Raw genomic sequence first — 12,807 nt, 5'->3', positions numbered from 1 at the left:
TTCCCACCTGGGTGTCATGGCTACAATCCATGGTAAAAAAATATACAGTCTTCAATACAATATTCCTCACATTTACCTGAGGAAAACTTGTAGATGGAGGGGTTCACAGCGGTCTGATTTTTGCATTGTAGCTAAAGTCTAATGGTGTGTAGAGTCTATTAAAGGAAACTGATCCATGTGCTGTTGCTATGACTATAAGTCTGGCCCCTCCCCTAATGGCTTCTGTCGGTCTCTGTGTAACAATAAATTCACTTCCTCCAGGTCTGTCTGCTCTGAGCTGCAACAACTCTCTCACCCTCGTGTACATGACATGTATATACAGACGCACTTACTTACCGAACACGGCTAGAATATAAGAAATGTCTCTTTTTTGTCCATTAACATGAATGTGTGCAGTGAAGATCCCAGAATCCTCCATTCTCAGCTCCCTGATCTGTAATGCGGTTCCATCATTAGATTTTTCAAGGCGGTTGTAGAAATAATCCTTGTTCAGTCTGCTAAACTTATGGTTTCTTAATTCAGCCAGGTGTATTTTTTTGCCTTTGTCATGAAACATCAATGAGATTCTTTCGATGGCAGCTGGCAGAGTCAGATAGGTTGGCAGTGTGACATTCCCCCCTACAAGGCCAGTCACTGGCAGAATGATGTCTCCTCTTCCTACAAACACATAGAAGTAGGGAATGATCAGCACTAACACTCAGGCAATTGACCTTAAAACACTGTTAGTGTAGCAGTATGATATAGGGAGACAATTTCGAGACAATTTGTCTGAATTGTTTACCTTTCTATCTATGACCTGACATTTAGGACAATGGCACAGCAAATATTTTGTCGCCCACTGCGAATCTGTAGTACCGCCAGAGACAAAATGCCCTTTGTTTCCTTCCCACCCAAACTGGCGGGTAAATATATGTGTCGTGAAGTAGCCCGAAATGTCCTTATTCTTTAAAAATAAATAAGGATGCACCGAATCCAGGATTTGGTTCGGTATTCAGCTAGGATTCAGCTGAATCCATGGTCCTGGCCAAACCCAATCCGAATGTGAAGGGTTAAATGTCGGCGCGTGAATACGGAAGCGGAACAATTTTTGCGACATTTAACCCTTCCGGATTCGGAATTTGTTCAATATTCGCCCAAATCCCTGTCAATGGATTCGGGGGTTCGGCCGAACCCAAAAAACTGGGTTCGGTGCATCTCTAGAAATAAAGTATGTTGAATATGCAACCTATTAACTTTTATAGAAACTCAACTGGTTTTAGTTAACAATTTTTTTTATTCAAGCTTACAAGATTGATATAATTGATAAACACAAATCATAGCAAAAACTTGAATTTGAATTAGTTGGCACTAAATGTAGCTGCAGCCTGCCAGTGTTTAGGTTCGTTTAATAAAATATATTTTATATGTTGCTTAATAAATGTAGTTCCTCCGTACAAGTCTGTGTGATCTGACCAGCAAGAAGTCACACACCCTCGCATACAAACACACTCACTTACCCAGTACATTCAGTATATAACTAATGTCTGTAGCGCTTCCATTAACAGTAATGTGAGCAGTGAAGACCCCACTATCCTCTCTTTTTAGCTCTCTGATCAGTAATGCGGTGCCACTGTTAGACCCTTCCAGCCGGTTGATGAAGTAGTTGTTATTCACTCTGATAAATTTCTGGTCTCTGTATTCAGCCAGGAGTATTTTTTCCCCATTATCATCATACGTCCACAAGATTCGTGTTGGTAGGTTCAGAGGGCACTGCAGTGTGACAGTCTCCCCTACACGGCCAATTACCTGGATGTCTCCTCCTGCTGCAAATACACAGAAGCAGACAAAGATCAGCACTAACTCCTACCTTCCTATTGTAAGGGTTCAAATTTGGGTTTTTTATCCTTTCCTTTTCTCACCAGTCCCTGGCCTAATCCTGAATCTCCATAAATCAACCCCTACAAATATCAGCCCTCAACTATTTCTGCTTCTCTCATCTCTTCCCCTAAAGCTATTCCAACCCTTTCTCTTCTTTATCTGCAAGATATCTGTGTCTCTTCTGTCTCTGTAAAGAACGATCCTCCACAGGGCTGGACACTGTGTTTCATGGACAGGAAGCCAAAGACACAGAGGGTTCTTATCAAGGGGGCTATGACAATCTACTGCTCATATGAGCCAATACCCTTAAAGCACCTGCGGGAGCATTTTAGTGGTCAGTTTATTAGGATGAGCTAGCTGGGCTGATTGTAATAAGTTGAGCTTTAGCTGCAGCCCTGCTATTTGGGAATGGAACATTATTCATTTGGAGAAAAACTCCTGGGACATTGCACACACTCTCTAAGGTTGTGATGTGATGTGTTGTCTGCTTTCCATGTAAAAATATTCCTATATACACTAGATTACCCAATTTAAGTTTAAAATCAATACTAGTTACCTTTTATATATTTATCATCAGTATTTTAATAGTTTGTTAGTGCTGTGATTCTCTTCCCCATACAAACCTTTTATTTTTGCCTTTGTTTGTCTCTTTATGTCTGTTTGCACCTCTGTTAGTATTTCTGGTTTGGTGTCTGTTTGTATCTTTTTTTGTATCTCTGTTCGTAGATCTGTTTGTATCCCTGGTTGTATATCTGTACGTATCCCTGGTACTAGCTCAGTTTTTATCTCTGGACGTAGCTCTGTTTGTATCCCTTGTTGTATCTCTGTTTTTATCTCTGGTCGTAGCTCTGTTTTTATCTCTGGTCGAAGCTCTGTTTTTATCTCTGGTCGTAGCTCTGTTTTTATCTCTGGTCGTAGCTCTGTTTGTATCCCTGGTCGCAGCTCTGTTTGTGTCCCTGGTCGTATCTCTGTTTTTATCTCTGGTCGTAGCTCTGTTTTTATCTCTGGTCGTATCTCTGTTTGTGTCCCTGGTCGTATCTCTGTTTTTATCCCTGGTCGTAGCTCTGTTTTTATCTCTGGTCGTAGCTCTGTTTTTATCTCTGGTCGTAGCTCTGTTTGTGTCCCTGGTCGTATCTCTGTTTTTATCTCTGGTCGTAGCTCTGTTTTTATCTCTGGTCGTAGCTCTGTTTTTATCTCTGGTCGTAGCTCTGTTTGTGTCCCTGGTCGTATCTCTGTTTTTATCTTTGGTTGTAGCTCAGTGTGTATCCCTGCTTGTATCTTTGGTCGTATCTCTGCTTTTATATCTGGTTGTATCTCTGTTTGTATCCTGGGTCGTAGCTCTATTTGTATCTCTGGTTGTATTTCTGGATGTATCTCTGTTCCAGGTTGTATCTCTGTCTGCGTTCCTAGTTTTGTGTCTGTTTGTATTTTATGTTGAATCTCTGCTTTTATATCTGGTCGTATCTCTTTTTGTATCTTTGATTGTATCTTTCTTTGTATCCATGGTTGTATCTCAGTTTGTATTCCTGTTCGTCTCCCATGAAGTGACTTTAAAGGGACTGATGCATTGTTCCTGTGAGCAGGATTCTGTACCCAGCAGGTAAATTCTGCCCCCAATGCCTTATCCTTCAGTGATACAGTGATTGTGCTGCCATTGGCATATAGTCTGTCATTGCCAGTATCTCTGTAGGTCCAACTGTAGGACAGGGTTGGTGAGTTTGATGGGACAGAACAATGAAGATGGCAGAGATCAGGGGAATTCTCATCAAACGTCACTTTTATCACTGGTGTTGGGATAGGCTCTGTAATTACAAATAGATCATGTTTTTAAAATACATTTATTATAGACTGTTAATATACCAAAAATAAGAATGCAATAAATCCACTATATTGGGATTCAGCTGAATCCTGAATCAAATCTGAATCCTAATTTGCATATGCATGTGCAAATTAGGTATGGAAGGGTTAAAGAGGTAAAAAAAATTAAATTTCCACGTTTATGTGACACGTGATTTTAAGGATTTGGATTTGGTTAGGCCGGACACTTGGATTTGGCCAAATCCGAATCCTGCTGCAAAAGGCAGAATCTTTTATTTCTGTGCATCCCTAACCAACAAAATTAATTCTTATAGTTCTTGTTCCACTGCAAAAACTCCTTGCCTATTAGTGGTTTGGGCCTACTTGAGCATAGTCAGTACAATAGTGATCAAGGCTCCTCTTTAACCTTATTAACCTTATTGTGCAGAACAGAGTGTCAATTTTCAGTGATATTATAGACTTAGGGGAGGGTATTATGAGTAATGTATCAGTGTTTGCAGATGACACAAAACTCTGCAGACCAGTCAATTCTATCCAGGATGTGACATCCCTGCAGCAGGATCTTGACCAACTGGCAATCTGGGCAGCTAAGTGGCAGATGAGATTTAATGTGGATAAATGTAAGGTCATGCACCTGGGATGTAAAAATATGCAAGCCCTGTATACCCTTAATGGGACTGCACTAGGCAAATCCATAATGGAGAAGGACCTTGGAGTCCTTGTAGATTATAAACTTGGCTGTAGCAAGCAATGCCAGGCAGCAGCTGCAAGGGCAAACAAGGTTTTGAGCTGTATTAAAAGGGGTATAGATTCACGGGAGGAGGGGGTTATTCTTCCCCTTTACAGAGCACTGGTAAGGCCCCATCTAGAATATGCTGTTCAGTTTTGGTCTCCAGTGCTCAAACGGGACATTATTGAGTTAGAGAGGGTCCAGAGAAGGGCAACTAAGCTGGTAAAGGGTATGGAAAGTCTCAGTTATGAAGAAAGACTGGCCAAGTTGGGTCTGTTTACACTGGAGAAGAGGCGCTTAAGGGGTGACATGATAACTATGTATAAATATATAAGGGGATCATATAATAACCTCTCTAATGTTTTATTTACCAGTAGGTCCTTCCAACGGACACGAGGGCACCCACTCTGTTTAGAAGAAGGGAGGTTCCATTTAAATATTCGGAAAGGATTTTTTACAGTGAGAGCTGTGAGGTTGTGGAATTCCCTCCCCGAATCAGTCGTACTGGCTGATACATTATATAGCTTTAAGAAGGGGCTGGATGGATTCTTAGCAAGTGAGGGAATACACGGTTATGGGAGATAGCTCTTAGTACAAGTTGATCCAGGGACTGGTCCGATTGCCATCTTGGAGTCAGGAAGGAATTTTTTCCCCTCTGCGGCAAATTAGAGAGGCTTCAGATGGGGTTTTTTGCCTTCCTCTGGATCAACTTGTAGTTAGGCAGGTTAGGTATAGGCATTATGGTTGAACTTGATGGACGTATGTCTTTTTTCAACCCAACTTACTATTTTACTATGTTACTATGTTACTATGTATTATAGTGATATGGTCCGAGCCTATTATACATATATATATATATATATATATATATATATATATATATATATATGGTCCGAGTCTATTATACATATATATATATATGGTCCGAGTCTATTATACATATATATATATATGGTCCGAGTCTATTATACATATATATATATGTATGTACATGGTACACCTTGGTTTTTTTTTTTTTTTTTTGAACCTGGATAATCTAATACCATTTGTTCAGAAAAAAATGTCTCATTCAAGTTGAATGAGACATTCAAGTTGAATGAGACATTCAATGACAATAAAGGAGGTCATTTTTCCCCAATTCTTCCCCCACAGATATAACCATTTTTCACCATGTGAGTGCAGAACTACTAAGTGAATAGACCTAGTCTAGTGGCAATGTGTATACGTCGGCACACTGTAAATGGCACCATTTGCTTACACAGCAAGAATTCATTAAAGCTCTCTGAACAGCAACATTTCTGGCTCTACCCAACCTTTATATTGGGAAATACAGTAGGGGCTTGATATAGGGACAAATGGATGTTTGTAGATAAAGATATATATTAAAGAGTGATCCATGAGAATATTTTGTAGAGCCTGAAAGCACACAAAAATGTAGCATGACAGATGCTTGTAGATAAAGATATATTAAATATTAAAGAGTGACTCCATGAGAACATTTTGTAAGAAGCCGAATAGTTCATTCAGCCTGGGTAGAATACCCCAATACCCAAATCGTTTAACCTGAACCACAAAATATTTATTGTTGTAATAATTATCTGGAAGACCTATAGTAGTAGGTACATCCACTATTACAACTAATTGATTTAAATATGTGCTACAATCCATGGTCAAAAAGTAATCTCTTATTTAAGAGATTCCCAACTGCCTGAAAAAAAAGTTTGCTGGTCTGAAGTTTTCTACAAACTGTCTGTTTTATAAACTGCAGCCACAGTCTGATAGTATGTAACTATAGTATGTGACTAAGTAAGTCTAACAGGGGATATTGATCTGTAACACATTATATCAGGGCTGTCCAGCTGGAGGCCTGTGGGCCAGATGTAGCCCTCTAAAGGATTTTGATGGCCCCCAGCTTGCTCAGCATCTCCATAGACTTCACTCTATGACACCATCATTTTAATTTAATCTTGTCCTCGAGATATAATTGGCCCTCTACCTGTAACGAGTTGGACAGCACTGCATAACAATATGTCCATCAACTAAATTGTTTTGTCATTCTCTGTGTACCAATAAATTCACTTCATCTCACACCCTCGTGCCCATGACATGCTCACTTACCGAAAACGGCTAGAATGTAAGAAATGTCTCTTTTTCGTCCATTAAAATGAATGTGTGCAGTGAAGATCCCAGAATCCTCCATTCTCAGCTCTCTGATCCTTAATGCGGTTCCATCATTAGGTTTTTCAAGGCGGTTTAAGAAATATTTCTTATTAACTGTGATAAACTTCTGGTGTCTGAATTCAGCCAGGTGTATTCGCTTCCCCTTGTCATGAAACATCCATGAGATTCTTTCGATGGCAGCTGGCAGAGTCAGATAGGTTGGCAGTGTGACATTCCCCCCTACAAGGCCAGTCACTGGCAGAATGATGTCTCCTCTTCCTACAAACACATAGAAGTAGGGAATGATCAGCACTGGCACTTGGCTTCCCATTTTATGTGTTAGTTATGAGCCAGAGAGGGTGTTTATCTTGCACCCCTGGACACCTTATTATTAATGGGTAATTGACCCTAAAATTATCTGTTAGTGTGGTGGTATCATACATGGAGTGATATTTTAAGACAATTTGTTTACCTTTCCCTTCTTTCTTATTATTTATTATTTATTCAGGCCTTTGAACCAGAGAGCAGATTCATTCTAGGTATTGTTATTGTGTTTATCACTTGCTATAAAGATAAATTTCTTATTCATCTTCTAATTACAAGTATAGGATCCGTTATCCAGAAACCCATTATTCAGAAAGTTCAGAATTATGGAAAGGCCATCTCCCATAGACTCCATTTTAAACAAATGATTCTAATTTATAGAAATAATTTCCTTTTTCTCTGTAGTAATAAAACAGTACATTGTACTTGATCCCAACTAAGATATAATTCCCCCTTATTGGGGGCAGAACAGCCCTATTGGGTTTATTTAATGGTTAAATGATTCCCTTTTCTCTGTAATAATAAAACAGTACCTGTACTTGATCCCAACTAAGATATAATTACCCCTTATTGGGGGCAGAACAGCCCTATTGGGTTTATTTCATGGTTAAATGATTCCCTTTTCTCTGTAATAATAAAACAGTACCTGTACTTGATCCCAACTAAGATATAATTACCCCTTATTGGGGGCAGAACAGCCCTATTGGGTTTATTTCATGGTTAAATGATTCCCTTTTCTCTGTAATAATAAAACAGTACCTGTACTTGATCCCAACTAAGATATAATTACCCCTTATTGGGGGCAGAACAGCCCTATTGGGTTTATTTCATGGTTAAATGATTCCCTTTTCTCTGTAATAATAAAACAGTACCTGTACTTGATCCCAACTAAGATATAATTAATCCTTATTGGATGGAAAACAATCCTATTGGGTTTATTTAATATTTAATAGATTTGTTAGTAAACTTAAAGCATGGAGATCCAAACTACGGAAAGATCCCTTATCTGGAAGACCCAAGGTCCTGAGTATTCTGGATAACAGATCTCATACCCATATTCCAAAAGCCTGGTTGCTAGTGTAATTTTAGCCTTTGCATCCACAGTGGCTGCATGTTGTATCAACATACCACTTTGCATTGACCAATTACCAGCATTAACTGCTCTTAGTTAATAATCTTGCTAAATAAAGAAACTGCTGACGCACCTCAACAGTCAGTAATATGAACTGTTTCTCTTCTCATAAATGTGACTGTTGTGTGAGCGGCTTTACTCTTTAAAATGTATTTTAAAAAAATAAAGTCTCTTGAATACCAGTCCCATTAGCTTCTGAAGCTCAACAGGTTTTAGTTGACATTTTTTTTGTTTGAGCTTTCAAGATCTTGAACTGAATTACAATTTTAGTAAATTTGCAACTGGCAGATTGTAACTACAATCTGCCAGTTTTTAAGCTAATTTAATTAGAAACTATATTTTATATGTTGTAAACAGCACACAAACAACCACATACCCACTCTCTCACACACACTTACCCAACACTGTGAGAACATAAATAATTTCTGTAGCGCTTCCATTAACAGTGATGTGAGCAGTGAAGACCCCACCATCCTCCATTCTCAGATGTTTGATCCTTAATGCGGTGCCACTGTTAGACCCTTCCAGCCGGTTGATGAAGTAGTTGTTATTCACTCTGATGAACTTCTGGTCTCTGTATTCAGCCAGGAGAATTTTTTCCCCATTATTATCAAACATCCATGAGATTTTTGCTGGTGAATTCAGAGGGCACTGCAGTGTGACAGTCTCCCCTAAACGCCCAATAACTTGGATTTCTCCTCCTGCTGCAGATACACAAAAGTAGGGAATGATCAACATTGACTCTCACTTTCCTATGTTAAGGGCTCATTTTTAGATGTATCAGAGCGGGCATTTATCTGGGGTTGTCATGTTGTGTTATATATCTGCAGTGTTCCCATCTCAGCTGTGGCCCTTCAGCTGTTGCTGACTAGAGGACCCTACATTTCATCAAACATGAATAGCCTTACAAAGACAGGGAATGATGGGCGTTTCAGCTGATCAGCAGCTAAAGGATCCCTGGTTGGACTATCCATGATTAAAGTTGTTTATTTTCAACATGAGGGTTGAGTTTTTCAGTGGTGGCCTGGGTCTCCAATATTATTAAAATGGTAAAATGCTATGTTTGGTTGCTTCAACACTTGCAACTTTCTGATTAAATTCTCTCCTGTTCATTTTCCTGCTAGGTATCTAAGGTATGTGGGATATTAGCAACCAAATAAAGTAAATGTATTAGAAACACAGAGAATAAAGAGGCAACTGCTTATTGTCTTAGAATATCTACATTACATTAAATGGCAATTTCAGTTGAGCACTTTCAAAGAGTACACAATCAGTGTGTAACATTAACCAATTCTTTACAGTAATGGAACACCTGGTTCAGCTTTCCCAGCGCTAATGGCCCACAGACACCTCCTCAGAGTTACACTTCTTTCTCCTTGTCTTCAATCAAGACATGAGGTGCCCAACCTGAGTTATGGTGCCATAATGAAACCTCACAGTAGAGTTGCCCAACAGCATACAGTGGGGCCCTCCAGAAAAATGATACTGGTTCCCACATTCCTCGCCTATCATGTTCCACCAGGGCCACACATTCTGCCCTCACTAGCAGCTCTTATATTCCCAGGCTAGCCTAATCCTACTTGCTGAACTTCCCTACCTGGCAAAGTGGGGACAAAGCCCTCACTTCACTAGCCTCCTTGTAGTAACTACAGCTGCCCTCACTAACTATTCTAGCTGCCTTTTACTTTTGGGGTGAGGTATAACAGGACAAATCTTCTGTTTAGCTTACAGGGTCATCCTGGATGCACAGGTCCCCGCCTAGAGAAGTAACACTTGTACTTTTCGGCTTCAGTTTTCTAGATAATAATGCTGAAAAGGCTGGAGTGGGCAGATGTCTAACATAATAGCCAGAACTCTACTTCCTTCTTTACATCTCTATAACCTCTAAGTTAGTCAGTGACTTTAGGGGGGGCACAAGGGACATAACTGTTCAGTTAGTTTGTGAGCCTGCAGGTCAGATTTAAGAGCAAACTAACTGAACAGTTATGTCCTTTGTGGTCCCCCCTAAAGTCACTGATTGGTTACTGACTGCCAGTGTTCTGGCTATTATGTTAGACATCTTCTGCATATTGGTACTAATGACAAAATGAATGGTAGGTAGACCTTAAAGAAATTTTGCCTGTGCCACTTGCAAGTTTATGAAGACAGCAAGAGCTTAGGGAGCGAAATGTCTTCCTAAGGTCTTGTTGTAGGAAGGAAGAGATTTGGTTCCTATAGCTGACTATTTCTTGGGGTACAATTTATATAGCAGTGATGGATAGCATCTCAGCGGGGAGAGGGTGAGCTAGAGTATTATGGGGAAGCTAGTGTAGACCTGGCAGTGGGATTAAGGGGTCATGTGGTCGGAGTGAGGGGGCATACAGTTTTACCCTCTGTTACAAAGAAAACAGGCAAAACAATGTTTACATGTCATTTTACAGTTGTCTACTCCATTAACATTAAGAGCTGAATCATCAGATATGCTGGTAGAAAAGAATTCTACCCTTATATGACAATTTAGCATTAAAGTTTGTCGATTTTGGGGCACCTTGAAAAACACCTAATCAAAATTTTCCTCCCTGCCCAATCAACAAGAGGTTCAATATCCAAGGCTTTTGCTGATGTTGGTCGCCTTGTCTCCCACCATACATGCACCGTTTCATACGATAATATAAGTGCATTAATGGCCACATAGAGTCTAGGAGATCTCATGTACTGAGCTATGGCCAGAAATAGAAATGTAGTTTATTGCCCCTCAGCTACAAGCAAGTGCAGAACCGTGGGCCACTATGTGGGGCAAGTATCACATGAATAGGAGGATTGGTCTACTGTTCCTGTAATGTCATATTCTTGACATTCTTGGTAATTGGGACATTGCACACACTCTCTCAGGTTGTGATATGATGCGTTATCTGCTTTCCATGTAAAAATACTGTTACATGCACTACAGTACCTGATTAAAGTTTAAAATCCTATATATTAAAAAAAACATTATTTTAACAGTTTGTTAGTACGGTGATTCCCCCCCCCCCCCCCCCCCCCATACAAACCTTTTATTTTTTCCTCAGTTTGTATCTTTATGTCTGTTTGTATTTCTGATTTTGTGTCTGTTTTTATCGTTGTTCGTAACTCCGGTAGTATCTCTGTTTGTATCCTTGGTTGTATCTCTGTTTGTATCCTTGGTTGTATCTCTGTTTGTATCTTTGGTTGTATCTCTGTTTGTATCCTTGGTTGTATCTCCGTTTGTATCTTTGATTGTATCTCTGTTTGTATCTTTGGTTGTATCTCCGTTTGTATCTTTGGTTGTATCTCTGTTTGTATCTTTGGTTGTAGCTCTGTTTGTATCCCTGGTTCTAGCTTAGTTTTTATCTCTGGTCGTAGCTCTGTTTGTATCTTTGTTCGTATCTCTGTTTGTATTCCTGGTCGTATCTCTGTTTTTATCTTTGGTTGTATCTCTGTTTGTATCTTTGGTTGTAGATCTATTTGTATCCCTGGTTCTAGCTTAGTTTGTATCTCTGTTTGTATTCCTGGCCGTATCTCTGTTTGTATTCCTGGCCGTATCTCTGTTTGTATTCCTGGTCGTATCTCTGTTTGTATTCCTGGTTGTATCTCTGTTTTTATCTTTGGTTGTATCTCTGTTTGTATCTTTGTTCGTATCTCTGTTTGTATCCCTGGTCGTATCTCTGTTTTTATCTTTGGTTGTAGCTCTGTTTGTATCTTTGGTTGTAGATCTATTTGTATCCCTGGTTCTAGCTTAGTTTTTATCTCTGGTTGTAGCTCTGTTGGTATCTTTGTTCGTATCTCTGTTTGTATCCCTGGTCGTATCTCTGTTTGTATCTTTGGCTGTAGCTCTGTTTGTATCCCTGGTCGTACCTCTGTTTCTATCTTTAATTGTATCTCTTTATGCATCCCTGGTTGTATCTCTTTTCGTATCTCTGTTTGTCTCCCACCAAGTGAATTTAAAACGACTGACACACTATTGCTGTGAGCAGGATTTCGTACCCAGCAGGTAAATTCTGCCCCCAATGCCTTATCCTTCAGTGATACAGTGATTGTGCTGCCATTGGCATATAGTCTGTCAGTGCCAGTATCTCTGTAGGTCCAACTGTAGGACAGGGTTGGTGAGTTTGATGGGACAGAACAATGAAGATGGCAGAGATCAGTGGAATTCTCATCAAACGTCACTTTTATCACTGGTGTTGGGATAGGCTCTGTAATTACAAATAGATCATGTTTTTAAAATACATTTATTGTAGACTGTTTATATACCAACAATAACATTCATTCTAATAGTTCTTGTTCACTGCAAGAACTCCTTGGCCATTGTTGTTTGCTTGAGATTAATAGTGGGCAAATGCCTACTTGAGCATAGTCAATACAATAGTGATCAGGGCTCCTTTTTTAACCTAATTGTGCAGAACAGAGTATATACATTTCCAGTGATATGGTCCAAGTCTATTGGCTGGGTAATTGGTGGCCAGGCACTAAACTCTCACAATATCATCCCTCAACTCTATAGCCATACCTGATAGGGCACACTTTCTCTTTTTAGTACCAGGCATGGAATTTATGAAGGATTACTCTTTGAGGAGCTTTTTTTAAAATAATTGTTCACCATGAGGCCATATTAAGTGAACAATTATAAAACGTAACTAGCTAGGAGGGTTATATGATTTTCAAAGACACTCCACCACTAGGTGCAGATATATGGAAGAAAAGATCTGCTTGACCTGATTTCATATAGTCCAAAATCTATATAACTGACACAGCCCTCTATTACATGTTTCCCCTAGCTATACCACTGGGA

General features: G+C 39.5%; 1 protein-coding gene across 30 annotated transcripts in view; it reads right to left on the bottom strand.

The window, feature by feature from the left end:
• The window catches only part of LOC100486501, a 62,816-nt gene that overhangs the window by 39,639 nt on the left and 10,370 nt on the right, over nucleotides 1–12,807 (bottom strand). For 28 of the 30 annotated variants that reach the window (XM_031891107.1, XM_031891106.1, XM_031891120.1 and 25 more), the window contains exons 5-10: nucleotides 11,051–12,211; nucleotides 8,420–8,725; nucleotides 6,524–6,844; nucleotides 2,481–3,659; nucleotides 1,497–1,802; nucleotides 337–657 (exon numbers count right to left, since the gene is read on the bottom strand). In XM_031891107.1, coding sequence (XP_031746967.1) covers nucleotides 337–657; nucleotides 1,497–1,802; nucleotides 2,481–3,659; nucleotides 6,524–6,844; nucleotides 8,420–8,725; nucleotides 11,051–12,211 — 3,594 coding nt within the window. The remainder of the gene's footprint in view (nucleotides 1–336; nucleotides 658–1,496; nucleotides 1,803–2,480; nucleotides 3,660–6,523; nucleotides 6,845–8,419; nucleotides 8,726–11,050; nucleotides 12,212–12,807) is intronic. The other 2 variants (XM_031891118.1, XM_031891137.1) reach the window with 2 other exon arrangements.

Source organism: Xenopus tropicalis, chromosome 8 (genome assembly GCF_000004195.4).
Source record: "Xenopus tropicalis strain Nigerian chromosome 8, UCB_Xtro_10.0, whole genome shotgun sequence".
In the NCBI taxonomy this organism is placed as follows: Eukaryota; Metazoa; Chordata; class Amphibia; order Anura; family Pipidae; genus Xenopus; species Xenopus tropicalis.
This window is presented reverse-complemented; position numbering and strand designations above follow the sequence as displayed.